Below are 18,226 nucleotides of genomic sequence, written 5' to 3' on the forward strand. Positions count from 1 at the left end.
CAGGTGTTTATAATGCTTGTACCAGAAGGCAGGTTATTTATACACTACATATAAAATTTTAGGAATGTTGTGTTTTATTTTGTACGTAAGAGTGAAGCTGAAAACAAAAGAATATAAATCTCTATTTTCATAGCACAATCTTTGATTTCATTTTTTTTTTAAGATTTTATTTTAGTTATGAAACAAGAAAAAATGTTTCTTATTCCTCTGTGCAAAGGGCAACATGAAGCTTTTATTTGAAGTAATAGGTAGAACCTGTTCTGGTCACTTCCTACATAAAATAAGAAAATTGAAGAGATGATTTTCTGTGCTTTTATAGCTTAATACAGCAAATAGGACTTACGCAGAGTGGATCTAGATTCAAAATTCTGGGGATGCAGTTTTTCCAAACCCCAGGATATGATGCTATTAAAATGCACAGGGTAGAGCTGGACAGGGAGATCAAGAAGAGATCTGATTTCTGGAGGTCTGGAAGATGAAAGGTGCCTCTTTCTTTATTGCTGTAACAGCAGCAGCTTGTGGATGCCATGTACCTTCCCTTGCCCTCCTTAAAAGCAAACAAACAAATGAAAACAGCATTTGGCCACTACCCTGCTGACTCCTGTCCTGTTCTCCAAATGCAGGAGCACCTGCTCTGCTGCTTTGTCCCCAGCCTGTTCCCTGCCCTCAGGTGAAGGAGCCAGCAGCTCCATCTGCTTTGTTGTTCAGCCCAAATCAGCTTAGTCAGTCCAGATCCAAGCAAAAAGATAAGTAGGTTCTGAAGTCCCTATGTTATGCCATTAAATTACCCTCTCTTTTTATGCCTGAGTTCTTTTATGATGTCCCTAAGTAGCTAGGGGCTGGAGTTCTCATATCTCTTTGTACTTAACCTCCCCTAAAGACTTCTGCATGTGCAATTATGCAGCTGCTGGGTGTAAATGTTCTGCCTCAGTCATTTTTCATGTGTTTTGGGGAGTAACAGGTGTTGTGCAATTCCTGTGCATCAATATCTTACCGAGACCCCGTTCGGTTGTTGCGCAGCCCAAGGCATTCTGGCACAAGTGAGGCTCACACTTCGCTGCAGTCAGAAAGGGAACGAGTATTTATCTCCATTTCGTGTCCAGCCATGGGTAAACAGACGCAAGGCACCAGGCCCAGATGTTATTATGCAATTGCATACTTTAAGGCTGTTTGTGCCAAATTTATTAATCCTACCACAGATAAGGTTTGTGGAAAGATATATCAAACTTACTGGAGGCTCAGAGGGTTTTAGAAGTGGAATGGATGTTTACAGGATGGCATTAAAACTGCAGCCACACCAAGTTCATAGGGAGTTTTATAGTCAGTAAAATGTAGCTGTACTTTAATTTGCTGTCTGAGCTCAATAACTTTGAAACAAAGATTGCTTTCCATTTTTCATGCTAAGAAGCGGCAGTCATACCTTCTTTTATTACCAGTATTCAACAGATGAGTTCATTTTTAACTGGATAAAATCAGACTACAATAAACCCTCTTAATTATATCATAAATGTGGCTAAATCCTGAAAAGTTAGATTATGGGCTTTCACACACTCAAGTCCAGTCCAACTTCACCTGCAGGCCTTTAAAGCTGTCAGTGAAAGAAGGGCTTATTGTCTGCTTACTGATATATTTGTATCCCATGGGAAGTTTGTAAGGATGAGCAGTGAGGCAGAAAGGCTCAGGTTCACCTTAAAAGGACCATCCATGCTCAGCTCCAATACTCTGAGACCAGAGATAAAACTAAAGAAGAAACAAAGGAAAACTTCAAGGGTCTCACTAGTAAAGCTAATAAAGACTAATCACAACATATTTGCACGTTCTGTTAAATAAGGTCTCCAGTATCACTTCCTTTCCCAATCATGCATGAATGTAGGTGTGAGGCTTTATTAAAGTTTTCATTTGCTGTGTTATGCAGATCCAGGCTTCATTTGTAAGGTGCAGACATTTGACATAAATGAGAAGTGTTTGCTACACACGGGTTAACTTTCATGCAATTTTCCCTTAATTTATAAACTAAGAACTAGCAACACTTAGCTGTGCAGGGCAATGGAGAGAATATGGTTATTAGAGTGTGCTGGGTCTTTCAGCATTCTAATTGCCAAAAGATTATTTTCCCCTTTAAGGATGATTAACTACAACACAAAGCTCAATTTCCAGGCACTGTGTTCTTAATAGAACAGCTAAATTAGCCATACAGGTTACAAATCCACCTCCTTGACTTAAGAGTTTCTGACAACACTCAAATAGAAAAACTTCAGGTTTTTTGTCATCATAGAGTACTAGTACCTGAAAAATGTGAGTGTAAAGAGGACTTAGGCACTAACAAGTTATGTATCAGAATGTCCATCTTTTAGGCATCCTGATGTTCAGAATTACTTTGGTAGGTTATAGGCAAGAATCTCAGAAGTTAGAGTCGCAAACTACCAAAAAAATCCCATGGATTAACGTAGTAAGAAAAGAAGATACATCAAACTCTTTCTGCTGATGCACATGGTTAGACATTTTGGTAAGGTTCAGTATCTTGCCCATCAATTAAACTTTGCATAGTAGGCAAATAATAGGCCCGTAAGTTTCCTAAGAATGTGTTTCAGTTGTCTTAAGCACATCTAACATGAAACTCCAACACAAAACCAACTTAGCCTGGCCACAATCACTGATGAGATGGCAGAATGATATCTGTCTTACATCCTGGTTGGTGGTGACAATACCTCCTCATAACACGAGACAGTGTTTCAAATTCACAGGTAAATACAGCCCCAGAACAAATCCTACCTCTGAGGGGTTATCCCCAGTTAGCATACAGCGAGCTAAGAGAGGACAACAGCACTGACCACCCTTCTTCTCTGCAGAGGGAAATGCAGGATTCCTAGGACTAGAAAGCAGATAAAAGGCACCACAGTTCTTCTGTGCAGCCACATTGGCACTAGGAGAATTTAGTTGGATTCTTGTCTTTGGATTAGGCTTTAATGTTTAGTATGCATTGTATAAAATAAAGGAAGAAAATATAAAAATGCTCACTGAATTAGATACTGCAAGCAATGAGCAATACATTTTTTTATCACATCCAAAATCCATTTTAACCACAAAAGCATTTATTTGTAACCATCTGTAAAACTTGCATTTGGCTTGTCTTATTAAGGTCTAGGTTAGTAATATCTATTTTGTATGCAGTTGAATTAGCTAGATGAAAGGCTAGAATGTCCTTTCAAGGGAACTACTTAGCCTAATAACTTCTTTCTCAGGTAAATTCATGAGTAACAATTTTTCTGATTTATCATGAAGCTGTATAGCACTTAAAATTGCATGAAAGGGAAGTGTTTCATGTCTTATCAGTCTAGAAGCATAAATCCAGTGCTACTGACTGATAAAAATAACTGATCATGAGTATAATTTTCTTTTATCTGACTCCTTTTGGACACAATATTTAAATGCAGTTGTTTAATTTTGTTGAAATCCTCACTTTGATCTTTCAAGACTGCATGCTACCATAAAACACTCAAAATATCTGAGTAAATTGGAGCTAAGAATTGCATGAATTGCATCAACAACTTGAGGTGCTTCAAGTACCTCTGCTAATATTCCTGTCTGACCTACTAGGACAAAAGGGTTATTTTCAGGGTAGCCATTACTGAAGATATTTATGTGTAAATGGACTAAACCACAACTCTACCTAGAAACTGTAGAGAGGCAGTGGATACAGATACATCCTATGTTAGCTAAAATCTTATCCTTTTATGTATCACAGAACCACATATAAGTTGTAACAATTCTGCAAGAGGTCTCCTGTGACACTGAGATGTGCCCTGCATTTATAGCATGACACTAAGAATAGTCCTTAGACACTAAGGATCCTAAATGCAGATCTGTAGTGTGGTCTCGGATATCCATTATATCTGTGCAATATAGCACAAAAACTGTGGGAAACCCATGTTTTTCTGGGAGGGAAGCTGAAGACCAGGCCAGGTTACTTTAGAGCCTCCGAAATAAGACTGTTACCTATGTTGAAGCAGTTAACTCAGTGTAGCAACCTTGGTTTTAACCATATCAAATGGTAGCATAAAACACACTAGATATTTTACCCTATATCTGCTATTGTAAGCTGTTGCATAATTTCACACTTGTGCTTATATGAAGCCTACAGATTTCAAGACTGGAATCTTGACATCTTTAATGCATTCTAATATTTACTTCCAAATGTGTTCACAGAATGCAATTACATATCAGAATTAATTCTGCTTGAATAAAAAGGTAAAACTCCTTTGGTCTTCTATCATAGAAGACTATCTTTTTCACTGTTCTTCCTGTAAAATCTTTTATGATTTTATTTTACTTTGTCATAGGTGATCAGAACTTTATGTAGCTTTTATTGCCTTGTGTAATGGCAGAAGTAGTGTTTCCCTTACAATATTGAAATATATCACATGATAGGTGGTAGCATGAAAATTAAATTTTTCATGCTTATGTTAGTAGTTGATAATTACTCTATTTAATACATGTAAGTCTTGTCTTTCTCCATTTTTAACTGGTGAAGTTTGTCTCCGTTCCATCATTTGTTTCTGTGTTTGTGATAGACACAGGTGCTGAAGACTTTGGCAATGATAGCATGGCCTAGCTAGAAAGCAAAAATCTAGGAAAGGAAAGCTTTCACTCTTAAACAGCCTGACTGAAGAAGGAAAGAAACGAAAAAGGACTTTCTCTGTCTGCAGCATAGATTAAAATTTACAAGAGAACTATTAATCAAAATTTTAGAGTATGAGAGTAAGTTAGCACAACTTGAACGAGTTACAGCCCTGTTAAGAAAGTAGCAAGTCCAGGATTTATCACATTTAATTCCTCTCATTAAATCAGTTATTCTTTTACATGACTGAAAATCTTTTATGGCATTATCTCTGGCCACTAAATCCTGATTTTCCAGGTGTACCACATTCCCACAGGACTTGCTGCCTTTCCTCTACCTCACTTTTTAATGGCAATTCCACTTGCTTCCTTTGAAGCAGGGGTAGGATCTGAATCCCAAGGGACCTGAGAAGTGTTTAATGTGGTATGAAAGGTCATTTCAATATTAACTCAAGGTATTGTACACTTTTTAGGATCTCAGAGTTTCAAAAGTTCCCAGGTCACCTCTCCGAGTGCCTAAAGCACATGACTGGGATTGGATTTTCAGAAGAACTCAATAAATAGTACCTCAGTGAGCACAAAAGAGGAGTGACATGTTTGAAAACTTGCCCTTCTGTACCAATGTATTTATTTCCCCAGAACTTTTACAGCGCAAGCCCTTTTCTCAGTTGTGATCCTATCTTGCAGAGTTGTTTGATGCAGCCTACTAAATTGTTTTGTTTTCTTCAGAAAACATGTGAAACGTATCACAGGACAGGGTTAATAAAATGTGTTCTATCAATTAAAGAATGAAAATCAAGGATATGGTGAGTGTGTAGTTAAGATAGTAGCTCTAAACACAATAAAGAAAATTAGTAGTGTAATGACAGAGATATACTTACTGAGCTGCTGTAGGAAATGTAAAACGTAAAGAAAAATGTGTACATTAGCTTTTCTTATATTTCATATATTTATCTATGTAGTTCTAATCTACCATCTGACTTAGTTTCTGCAACATTCAATTTTTCTCTACAGCTGAGTAGATAAATAGATAGAATTAAAAAGAAGTAATCTTCGGTGTATTTCCTATGTTAGATTTATTTCTAAGCTACAATCATAAAATCACGCTGTGTCCTAGGCTTTACCTTTTCTTTACGTGATTAAGTAATTCCACTTACAGCTAATAGATAATAATGCACAAAACTGGTTCATACCCTTTGAATCATGCACAGAGTAATGCTTGTGCTAAAAACGTGCAAAACTGTCTTTGTCAGTCAGTACTGCTATTTAGTATGTAGTCCCATAGATTGAAACCATTCCTCTGTCTCAGAGTTCAGCATATTGAAATGAAAGGATGTTTAGTGCTGTTCATTATGCAGTGTGCTAGATCGTGAGTTTCTCATCCCCAGCAAAATTGTGTGGAGTATAAGGGACATGCTCAAGCCCACTAGGGATTCATAATGGTTTCGCTGTCTAACCACACACACCTAAGTCACATACGGTATCCTACTGTGAAAATGATCTTTTTCCCCAACTGAACGCAGTTTTTAATCAAAACCAAATTTTTTCCAGCCACATAAATAGAAGAACACAATTTGAAAACCCTGTCCTAGAAGCAAAAAGGAAGCTACAGCAGCATAACATGCCCAACGCAGAACTTGGAACAAAGCCTATGCAGGCCCAAGGTTTCCGAGGTACAGTACCATGTCAGCTATCTTACTTAAGATGAAAGATCCTGTTCTCTTGTTTATGTGACAATGATTTTGTCACTCTGATTAAAAGAGTAGTGTTGCCAGTACTCACAGTGTTATGACCTATCTCCTAGCATTTTTCTCCCCTGTCAAGTCCCAGAATTGAGGGACTCAGGAGCCACCTAAAACGGTCTAATCTTCAGAGGCACAGAGAAATGACAGAAAAGTTGACCATAGTGTTTCCTAAAAGCTGAGACACAGAACAATAAGAGCCCTGAAGTAATTTTCTAAATAAAATCATAAATTCTATCCTTGGGAATATACAACTCTCTCCTGAGCACCCGAGGTTGGCAACACTGAAGTAATTAATTGTGCTTTCTCTAAATTACCGTTAATTGATGTTTGGTATGTTTCTATGCTAGTTCATCTCGCAAGCATCAATTAAGTTAAAAGCCTCAAGCACTTTGTTATAGGAGTTTACAAGAATACAGCCTCTTGGTAATGCCAAAATTAATGTGCTTTAAATGAGCTGTATAAGCAGCAAACGCTATTGGTAGAGATGAATAAACTTTAACATAAAGTTATAGCCAGAGAATGAGGCTTGTTCTCCTTTGTAACAGTAGAAAGCTTCTCATCAACCTTACCTAGACCCAAATTTACCCACCTGCGCCCCGCTCCCAAGAGGTCCCACAGCGTGAATGACCTGTCCCAGTGCTGGTGTGCCCCCGCCGGGACGCGCAGGCTGCACGGTATGTCTTCTGCTGCCGCCCAGCCCAGCCCCACCACTGTGGGCATAGCGAGAGTAGCTGAAGTCACAACCTCTGCACCTTCCTCCTACCCATCCTCACCAAGCTCAGCATGGGAGAGAGGCACAGGGAGCCCCCATCACCCGCACCATGTACCGATGCACATGGAGAGGGGGGCATGAAGGTCGCACTGCAGTTATGTGTGTCACTTGTTGGATGCCAAAGCCACATGTGTTTGGAGGAAAAAGCTCACCTGACGTTTAGCGCTGCTTGTTAAGAAATGGAATGAGATATTTAGGGGATATTTTCCTTATTGTGGTTGGGAGGGATATTATGGAGAATGTGTTACTTTGTAGACGAAGCTGAATTTTGGGGTTATGAAAGAGGTTTTAAAATTACCTCACAGATAATTTTTATTGTTGTAATTATTTTAGCTACACAATACCCACTTCTAAATGTATTTCTAATATGAGAGAGTATTTGTAATTCCCTGCTAAAGGCTGATCTGCCACAGATGAGAAATACATTTTAAGCTTTGTAGTAATACAAGAACTCACAAAAATTATTTTCCTGGAATGCCTGCACTCTTTATTCCCTTGGGTTTTATACACTGTCACCTGCTACCAGCCAGTACTGTTATCTGCTGTCCCCACTGTGTTGTGCCTAGATCAGAACTTTTGCCTTTCTTCTTTGTGTTGACTGATGTAGAAAAACCACTCTTCACCCGTGATGCATCACAGCTGAAGGGGACTTTCCTCAGCACAACTCTTAAGAAAAGCAACATGGGCTTTGGATTTACCATCATTGGTGGGGATGAGCCAGATGAGTTTCTCCAGGTGAAGAGTGTAATCCCTGATGGGCCTGCAGCACAAGATGGGAAAATGGAAACAGGTAATTAAGATGGTTCTCTGTTCTTTTATATGAGAAGTTGATTGAGACACAGATTTCTGAGTCTCACTCTCTCCATGAATGCATGGTTTTCCATATGTCTTTCTCTGTTAATGTGTAAACCAGCTTTTCTATCAGAAAAGATAAACTTCTCAGATAAAACTTTCTTGTGATTTTTCTTTCTAATAATGCCACGTAGTTTATTTTTCCCATTACACAATATTTTAAGCAAGAAAAGATCTCTGCATGCTCCTATATAAAAATGGGATACAATGTTCTTTGGTTTATAGGCTGTTTATTCGAGGGGAGTCTGTGCATGGAAAGAAAAGGAGATAGGCGGAGAGAGCACAGACTACTAAGTGCAAATTTATTTCTTTAGAAAGGACGGTTTTGCAAAGTAGTCAAAGTTGATTCTGATCCAACATTTTCATTAGAACCATGAAAACAAGAGTTTTCAGTGTGGCGTGTGGACAGCTAAGCATCTGTGACCTACTAATAAAGAATCTGTGAAAACTAACTAAATAAAACAAACTTCCACTTAGGCGATTTCAAGCTGCTCTTAGGATCTTGATTACCACAGGAAATATTTTCATGTCCACAGATTGATAAAGATTGGAAACCACTATCTTAAAGGTTTGCAGGTTCACATCAGGTCTATGATTGAATGAAGTATTTTTGGAGGAAGATTCATTCAGTTTCCAAGCCAGGTCCTGTAGGAGAAGACATTCAGAATGTCAGAATTATTCTAATAGAGTAATTAGAGTTGGCAGGGACCACCACTCACTGACCTGCTGCTCAAAGCAGGGTTAACTTTGTGGTTGTTCAGAGCTTCATTCATGGGACTTTAGAAAATCTTATAGGAAGAGATCCCACAGCGTCTGTGAACTCCTGTCCCAGTACTTACCCACACCCATGGTGAAGATTTTTGTTCTTTAGATCCAAGTGTGGTTTATATTGATGCAACTGGTTTCCGGTGACTGCAGTTCTGTGTTCATACTGCCCTGTGGCTGTGTACCGTCTCTCCCCAGCAATCCTTGTTCCCCAGATCAGTAGGTAGGCTGCACATCACTACTGGCACATGTGCATAATTTTTCCTTCCATTTCTCACCAAGACTTTGTGGAAGAAATGATGGCTTGGGATTTATATTGCCTCTGCAGAAAATCAAGTTCATGGTGTCCAAAGTCACTGTGAAGATAAAGGGGATTTTCTAGCTTGTGGCAGATCACTGTGGATGGACCACAACAGCAAAGTGTTACAGTACAGGAGGCAGAAACAAGCACAGAGGCACAAACAATGTGGGTTGGATAGTCCCAAGTGATTCTTCTGGAAATGTCCTTTTATCCTTCTTCTGCTGTAGCAAAGGAATGATCTGGACTGTGTATGTTCAGAATAAATCACCCTGAACTCTAATTTGTTCTGTATGACTCTCCAGGACTTCTCAATTAGGAAGTGGGAAGGTTGTGAAAAGTATTATTTTTAAAAATACAGACAGTTTGCCTCAAATCTTATTACAGCCAGCATCTGATGACAAATAGGTAAACAGAGAACTTAGAAAGAAGTAAAATGTAAGAAAGAAGTAGAATATAGATTGGTGCTATTAGTTTTATAAAGAAACTAGTCTAACAGCTTTTTAATTCTCAATTCTAGTTGTGATTTTAATTTAATGGAGTTTGGTTTCCAAGAGCAAAGTTAAATTAGCTGACTAAGTGAACAAATAATACAACAGAGTTCCTGAAGTTCAGGAGATTTTAGTAACATGAATGTCATTTTCCCTAGCATTTTTATATTACCTAACACACAGGATGAGGTATTTTCCTTGTTTGTCATGGTTTAGCATTCTTAGACCCAGCACTCAAGTACAGTTGATAATACATTTGAAGTGTGGGCTGGTTATTGGTGAACTTGTTCATACGGCATTCTTTTCTCTGAAAAAGAGAGTATTGTTGTGATTTTGATGTTGAAATTGAAATTGGAGTCATAATAATATTGATGGTGATAATTGTAGTCATGGATTGTGATAAGTGTATATAGGAAAAATGCGCTTTAAAATGCATATAAACAACATTGATTTCCTTTTGGGGAGGTAATTAATTCAACTATATTAAGAATGCATGACAGAAATGTACATTCAAATACATAATTGCTGTATAATTACGTGAGCCCAATATGTACAAAATTACATCTCGGAATAAATTCTGGCCTCAGATGTACTAAGTTTTTAGAAGAGTGACAGAGTTCTGATGTAGAGTAATTAGAGAATCACAGACTAATGACTGTGGCGTCTAACATGGTTTCTGTGAGTATTTGAAGTGATTTCTAAATATGATAATGATAAACTGAAAAAAGATATTTAAAGTCAGAATATTTCTCAAAGCGCTGTTCAGCAGTGCTTGTATTTCCTGATATCCAATCCTTTTCACACTTCCTCAAGTAGGATTTCTCTCACTGTTAGACCATTTTACAATCTAATCAACTGGAGACAGGAAGGCTTCCCAGGTTCTATCATAGCATTTTGTTCATGAAGCTATTAAAATCTTATTTTTTAAAACTATTTGAAATTACGTATGTACCTTTTGTTTGTTCGGTAGGCATCACTCGATGAATAGAACTTTCAAAATACATTGCATTTATTCTTTTGACACAAACTGTGTGGTGTTGTACAATTTATGTTCACTCCAGCTATGATCATAATCACAGGATTGAGCAAAATATCCTATTGAGGCAGCAGAGCATCATAGTAAAAGCTCAACAATGCACTATGAAAAGGATCACCACCTTATACCCAGGTTGTTAGTGCTTCCCTTGCAAGGATGATACTTTTTTTTTTTTTTTGGGGGGGGGGGGGAGGGTCAAGCAGTAAATAAAATTCTAGTGTTTCAGACCTGCATCAGATACGGGGAAAAGAGGAAGAAAAGGCAGCATCCCCTTCATCTTACTTGGTCTTGGCCTCAAGCTGAAGACACCAATGCAGCAATCCTAAATTGCTAAAGAAACAAGCTCATATAAAGCTAATATTGTACCTTTGGTTTACTTCTCCACCCACAATCTAATTTAGGGGTCAGATACAAATGCCATTCAAAGACAAGGGTGAACTTACGTAAGATGTTACTGTCACCTTTTAACAACCACAACGCAGTGGTTCACCTACAGGTTTCAGAATGAAGCAATACTGGATTTCATCCCTTGAACTATGGAAGAAGCTGCCTGACACTGCTGTGATGCTGTCAGACAGTTAAAGCAGAGAGGCAAACTGGGTGCACTGAGATGCAATAAGAGATATCTAAGGCCCTGGTGATCTGACACCATCACTCAGTTCCCAGTGCTGAGCACTAAGAGCTAGCTATAATTGTCCTGGACCCACAACAAACTTCACAAGCAGACTCAGAGGGACCACATCTCAGTGGATGCATCAAAACCAGCCAAAATTGCATTCCTGATCCCATTTACCAGATGTTTCAGAATTCCTAAGGGTTATTATGTCCTCATGTAAATCTAGCATCTGTGAGCTGATGGCTGTTAATAATACTGCAAATGTCTTTCTAGGACATGTTTTAGCATTTGGAGCTCAATCAAGCTGCTGGATATGAGCATTACACTCCACAGTACCTCTTGTTTACCCCAGGAAAGCCTAAGAGCTGATACCACATTCTTTCCTGGGAGGTTACACTGCTTTGTCTTGTCTGAAGCCTCATGCTACCAATAGAAAACTGCATTTAAGAGGCCCCTGAATCTCATTAAAATGCTGAGTAAACATCACTGGTAAAAGACTGTATCTACATGAAGAGATTTTTATACAGTGAGTGATTTTGAATGGCTGCTGTTCTAAGGCAAAGAAAGATTTAGGCCTGCAGCTGAGTCAGATAAAAGCTCAAGCTGCAAAGGCAAAAATTTCCCTACAATTCTCAAGGTTATTCAATGGACTAGATAAACTGAAACACTCCCACATAATCAAGCTTGGGAAAGATCCTCACTCTGCATATTTCAGCATGTTCCCATTCATTTGGTGAAAGTTTCCAGGAAACAGCTCAAAGACATGGTGAACAAGCGGTTAATTGAGTCTGTTGATGACCCTTCTGAATGATGAATAGCTGTGATCATTCCAGGTTGAACTTTCCAGAAACATATATACATCTGTGATAAATTGTCACAGCTCAGCATAGGAAAAAGCTCATGCTTTTTCATTTCATCAGCCAAGCATACACTTGTCCAGCCCCAAGTGTAAACAATGCAGACTTGGGCTTTTTTACATGCTATTCTCCCAGGAATGGTAGCTTCAATCTATTTGTTAAGGTGTTCTACACATAAAAATTCATAAATGTAAGAAAAGGTTCAGCTGTCAGATGCAGATATCTACAAGACAGATGTCTACACTTACTATATGCGTAGACATGTACTGCTTCTGGTTAACTGAATTAGGGTAAAGTCTAGAGACTAGAGATCTAGACTCTAGAGATCTCTCACTCAGAATTTCTGCTGCACCTGAGAGATCTCCAAAGGGAATGAGCCAGTGGTTAGAAACACTGGAAGGAGTGACCCGTGGCATTGCTGCTATCTGTGGGCCATAAAAATCTTCTATATCTGATGAATTTTTCAAGAAGCTGAGGTTCCTCTAAATGTAATTAAGTTGGAGAAACTGCACCACTGTGTTAGACCAGTCGATGTGGATTTGTGTTATGTTCACTGCTTGTTTTCCTATATCCTCCAGCACAGGCAGCTGAGGAAACAGTACAAAACACAGCAGAAACTGTATTTGCATAATGCACAACCAAAATCATTGCATTCTCTGTTCAGCCACAACACCTACGCTTCCTTTCACCAGTGATACAAGTTACATTTTCCTTTTTGTGCGCCAAACAGGAGTAACTATTTGGTAGAACCTCAACATGGTTTTCTAAAACCAGTTTTCTTTCATTCCACGAGGTAATTTGGCTTTTCAAGGAGAGGTGAGTGAGAGGTCATGAGACTGGAGCTGCGGTGTGAATCTTGTGGTCTTTACACCCTGCATGAGGATGAAGCCAGTAGATTCCCTGTTAGTTCATAGCTGAGGCAAATGGACATCTAAGGGCTGCACTTCACTTATTTTTCCTTTGTGAAGTACACAGCATCCCACTTCATCCAATCCACTTTATAATTCTTGTCATAAAAGCTTGTGTATCTCAAATAACTAATGCTGAAACTGTTCAAAATACGTATGGGTAAAATTAATCACAAGTTCTGAGAAGGTAGACTAGCAATGTTGCTAGTCCTCACAATTTTATCCTGAATGGCTATGTAAAAAGAATTCTTTAAAGCTCAACTCTTTGTATTTTTTTTTTCCCAAAAAGGTGACTAAATGTGAATCTTCATTTAAATTTTGCAGTATAAAAGTTTATATTCCTCTAGTTGCAGAGGAAATCCCTGAAGTATGACCACATCATACATAAGAGGTTTCAAAGAGAAAGCAAAGGAAAAGATATGCCACTTCTACTATTTGTTTTATGTAATGTATTGATAACTCACTTTTGTTGGGAGAGGGATATAACTTGTGGTTTTGAGTGCTTGATGGTGACAGTAAGAAGACGACTTGCGCTTTAGGAATATTAATAGCAATTAAGAGCTTGGCAGCAGAAAGATATTTTTTCAGTCCCCTTTTCTTCCATACTTTAAGCAATTCATTGAATTCTGCATGTAAATAGACCAGAAGATAGCACTTAGCTTGCTAGAAATCTTTAGTACTTGTGCTATTTTTTCTAATATTAGTTTTCCATTATATTTTTCATTTGTTTCTATTGCTTTCATTTAAAATGAACATGCTACAGTGGTCACAGTAATATCTATAAATTTCTTCTTGCGTTAATCAAAGACCTGGGGAAAGTATCCACTTCTGTCACAATGTTACTGAATTCTAATTTTCATGAAGTACCTCTTTTAGGGTTTTCTTCATATTTTTATTCTTCTGGTACTCACCAGATTGTTAGGAACTCATTGAATGAGAACCAGAACAGAGGTGACCTAAACTAAGAAAGCGTATCCATATTTTGTATACCATGCCTGTTACTCTCTACGTCTCAGGTGTTTGCATGCATCATGTCAGATTTCTTTGATTAGCTGGTGTGATGTTCGGTAGCCTGTGTTCTCCCCAAGGTGCAGAAAATCCATATGTCCTAGCTGTTCTGCCTGATACAGAGTTCGAGCTTGAGTCCATGTTACCTATCTGTCAAGCTACAGAGCATTCATTAAGCACTGCATACAAATCTTTCCTATTAAAACCATTCCACTTTGCATAAATATTCCTTGAGATACAAAGAGAGCTATTGAGTCTTTTTAGCTGTCATTTGGCTCTTCCCTCGAAGTCTTCAATTAAAATTATTTATACAAACTGGAAGAGTAGTTGCAACAGAGTATCTGAAAATGGACAAAATGTTCTTTAAATCACAGGAATGATGAGAAAAAAATCTTAGGAACTTCTTGTCTTCACTTCATGACATGATTCTGGTTTTGCATTAATAGTACAAATGGAATTCAGTGGTCTCTGACTTCATATTTTGGGGTTTAGCCCTAAGGTTTGCCATAATTTAGGAATTTGGGGAATCTATCTCAAGCTTTAGGCTTAGTACCTTAATTTGAGGTGGTTCAAAGCATCATATTAAGGAACACAGATGCCCGAATACAGTGTCAAAAGGGAGGAAAAGTTTGCCTCCGGTGGACAACTGAGACTGACAACATTTGGGGTGCAATTCAGTTGTGTAAACATAGGTGTCTAGTGCCATTAAAAGTGTCAGAGATCCCACGTAGCCTCCTCCTGCCCTTCCACACTGCAGTCTATTATAAGTCTGTGTCATACCTGCAAATCCTATATGAACATCTCAAGTGCCCAAGGCTGTCATAAATGATATTAGACACCTACTTAAACAACCGCATCCCTCATTCAATGCCTTAAGAAGAGTGTGTTATTAGACTGCTTTATTTTTCCTTATCTATTACAGCAAGCGGTGATTGATTCATTACTGTAATAATAACCTTTTTCTGACAATTTTAAGGATATTTGTTTCCCCTAGCCCAGTTTAAATCTCACACTTGTGGTTTTATGATCACATCAAAGAAACAGCAACGACCCTTTTAAACATAATAGGCTTAATTATCTCTCATTTAACCATTGCAACAACAGCATTATAAGAAATCTGATGGTTGTTTTCAGCCACCTATAATATTTTGGTTTAGATATTATTGGTACCCAGAAAGAATATACCAATATTAGAATTGAATAATATATATAACTTGTTTCTTTCCTATAGTGGTTCTTCTTCAAAAGACTTTTTTTTCAAGTCCAGATAATACACAGAAATGTAGCACAAATCTGAAAAGAGCACCAATCTTTCATTTTGCTTTGATAAGATCTGTGTTTATACACAGGAGACAACTCATAGAATGCATGGTTTATGGCATTGTATTTTGAAAGCAAATCACAATTGTTGACACTATAATTTGACCTATGTTTATGGGTCCTACGAATGGTAATACACACTTGCTACATGAAACGGTAAAATACTGGACATGTAAACAGGTGAAGTTCTGGGTTATGTAAGTGTAACACACAATTTTGTGCTGGAGAGAGTATCTAAGCAGATCTGCTTATATGTAGTAATTTAATTCTAATGGCTAAACCATTTGAGTAATTCTTCCAGCACTGACTGTAGAAAGTTGAATATGTTTGATTAAAGGTGGCTGAGGTCTGAACATGTCCAGCCAGGCAACATTCCACATGCACAGCTCTGTCTTTTAATCTAACTGTTTCTCCTTTGACCAGATTTCTACAGCAGTTATGTTTTTATTAACTCAGAAGCCGAAGGTGAAGCAATTTGATGGGAAGAAAAAGCATAATGCAGATATGATCTATAATAATATAAACAATTCTGTCTTTTATGAACAAATGCAACATAAATCATATACACAAGACACATACTCTCTGTTTAACCAAAGACATCGTTCTCAAGCTCCGTAAGAAGAATAAACTGAAATCTGCTGTGCTCTAAAGAGCTTATAACTATCTTAGCAGAGAATGAGGTCATAGAGAAATCAAGAAACAAGGTAAATTAAAATACAAAAGAGTAAAGGTGAAAAATCAAAGAGAATATTTAGAGCACAAATTATTCAAGTATGTGCAGCCTCACTTGCATCTTAATTCAAAGTCTGACTCCATGGAAAACATGGCTGCAAAGGCCAAAAGTGTAAACGAGGATACTAAAACTATGTCATACATATTGCAGTATGCAAAATACAAAAGCAGAAGCAATTTTAAAAGATTTTTTCTGTCTACTATCACATACTAATATACTTTTATCCCATTTTACTGTTCATAATGTCATACACAACACAATTGTGTATGATAAATCTCAAAAGCCCATAGATTCATTCTTCACTTTGTATGAACTCCATCATACAAAATCTGCAGATTCTGCTGTTAGGATATTTAACATAGGCCAGGAGATAATAAATACATTGTCATAATCCTTACAGTTATTAGGACAGTTTCTGTAAGTTTTGCAAGTTTCCAATAAAGTAAATAGTGTGCAGTGAACTCAGTGGCTGCCAAAAGCACTGCAGTTGCTGAAATAACTTTCTTCCTATCAAATATTTTTAACATATATCTCTCATGATTTGTCTATTTGTATGAAGAGACCAAAATACACATTGAAAATAATAGTCATCATCTTCTCATGTAATATTTCGTTCAATAAATTATGACATTTTGTTTCTCAACAAGAATGATTTGGGAGGGTGAAAGAGCTTCTATCTAGACTATAAAGAGGTGACAGGGAAAGTGAGAACTTCAGATTGGACTAACAAAATTAATAATCTAGAACTGTATTTTTCAATATCATCAGTCATGTCACCTATGATTTCCTTTTAATTTTGTTGTTTTGGCATATAGGGCTTTATTTTACCTTTCAATTTTCAAAGCAGAAAGTAAACATTCAGCTGAGTTTCAGAGGTTTTTCTTTATTTTGTATTAAAAATTAAATAGATTAAGAATGCATAATCACCTCCACTTCCACATTGGTGCAACCAAATACAGTCTGCATTAAAATCTGGGAGTTCAGAAATTCAGCTTTTCATTTGCATTTAACTATTATTTGAGAACAAATTTTAAAGCTAAAATTTAAAGCAAATTTTAAACCCTTTGAAAATTTAAGAATAAAGTAAGTGATGACTCTTAAGATACAATTTCTGCTGTATATTTAGAATGTGAAATATCTTTATTGACAGCTACCAAATATTTTGCTTGAACAGCTTAAAGTTAACATCCCTGTACCTGAATGTCCCCATCCAAAAGGAGAAATATAGTCATTTTTGTAAAGTCCAATAATTATTGCAGTTAGCAATTCTCATCATAACTACTACAAATGTTAGTGAGGAGAAGTCTAATGGAGTTCAGCTTAAGATATTTAGGCTGAATCCTGTATATGTCCAATTATGTGGTATACATTAAAGCAGAAATTCATGTTTAATCATATGTAGAAGAATTTTTTGTAATTCTCTGAGTTTCTCGTTTGACACATGGCATAAAGTAAAAATAGAGTCGCATTAGAGAAGAAGAAACATTTTCAGGCATAGAAATCATTTTCCAGGAGCTCTGTGAACCTTTAACTAATGGGGGTTACACAGACATTTCAAGCAATTTTGTTCTGAGTTCACTTCTAAAGCATCTTCCACTGTCTATTGCCAGAATCCAGACATTAGCAGAGATGCACCTCTCATCTGACCCTGTTCAGCTGTTCACATAGCCTTTGTAAGAAGAGCAAAGTTTATTCCAGCACTTACGCAAGTGCCTCTTTATAACTGATGGTTCTGACATTTTAAAAAATGCCTTGTTTATTTAAAAACCTGTAATAGAAATTTCTCAATAACACTGAGAGCACTTTCCAAACCAGTAGGTGGGCATGAAGTTAATCCTGATTAAAAGTGAAAAGCCCCTAGAAAATTTCATCCAGCCTTTTCTCTGTCTGCTCTGCAATCTTCTCCCCTCCAGCACTGACATAGGTGTGACAGTGATTCTCAGTTGGTGAATGGAGGTGGAGCTCTGGATGCAATGCTGCTGCTGTGTGCCCTGTGAGTGCAGCGGCAGGGAGCTGCCAGGGCAGCACTTGATTATGCTCATCTCTTCCTTCAGTAGATTCCACAGGGGAGCAGCTCCCCTAAACACTGCTCCTCCATCATGCCCAGATAAGTGAGAGCTGTGTACAGGAGCTAGATGAATTCTTGGTGACTGGAGGTCAGGAGCTTTGCCAGGTCTCAGCTATCAGTCTCAGGGGGTGATTAGAGGG

At 37.7% G+C, this 18,226-nt stretch overlaps 1 protein-coding gene across 16 annotated transcripts in view; it reads left to right on the forward strand.

The window, feature by feature from the left end:
- The window catches only part of MAGI2 (membrane associated guanylate kinase, WW and PDZ domain containing 2), a 747,917-nt gene that overhangs the window by 592,958 nt on the left and 136,733 nt on the right, over nt 1-18,226 (forward strand). For 15 of the 16 annotated variants that reach the window (XM_062631997.1, XM_062631996.1, XM_062631998.1 and 12 more), the window contains 2 exons: nt 6,169-6,290; nt 7,742-7,924. In XM_062631997.1, coding sequence (XP_062487981.1) covers nt 6,169-6,290; nt 7,742-7,924 — 305 coding nt within the window. Of the gene's footprint in view, nt 1-6,168; nt 6,291-6,907; nt 7,037-7,741; nt 7,925-18,226 lie in introns of all 16 variants that reach the window. The other variant, XM_062632000.1, reaches the window with a different exon arrangement.

This window comes from Pezoporus occidentalis, unplaced genomic scaffold (genome assembly GCF_034315485.1).
Source record: "Pezoporus occidentalis ecotype Australia unplaced genomic scaffold, CSIRO_AGI_Poc_V1 ctg38, whole genome shotgun sequence".
NCBI classification, from domain to species: Eukaryota; Metazoa; Chordata; class Aves; order Psittaciformes; family Psittacidae; genus Pezoporus; species Pezoporus occidentalis.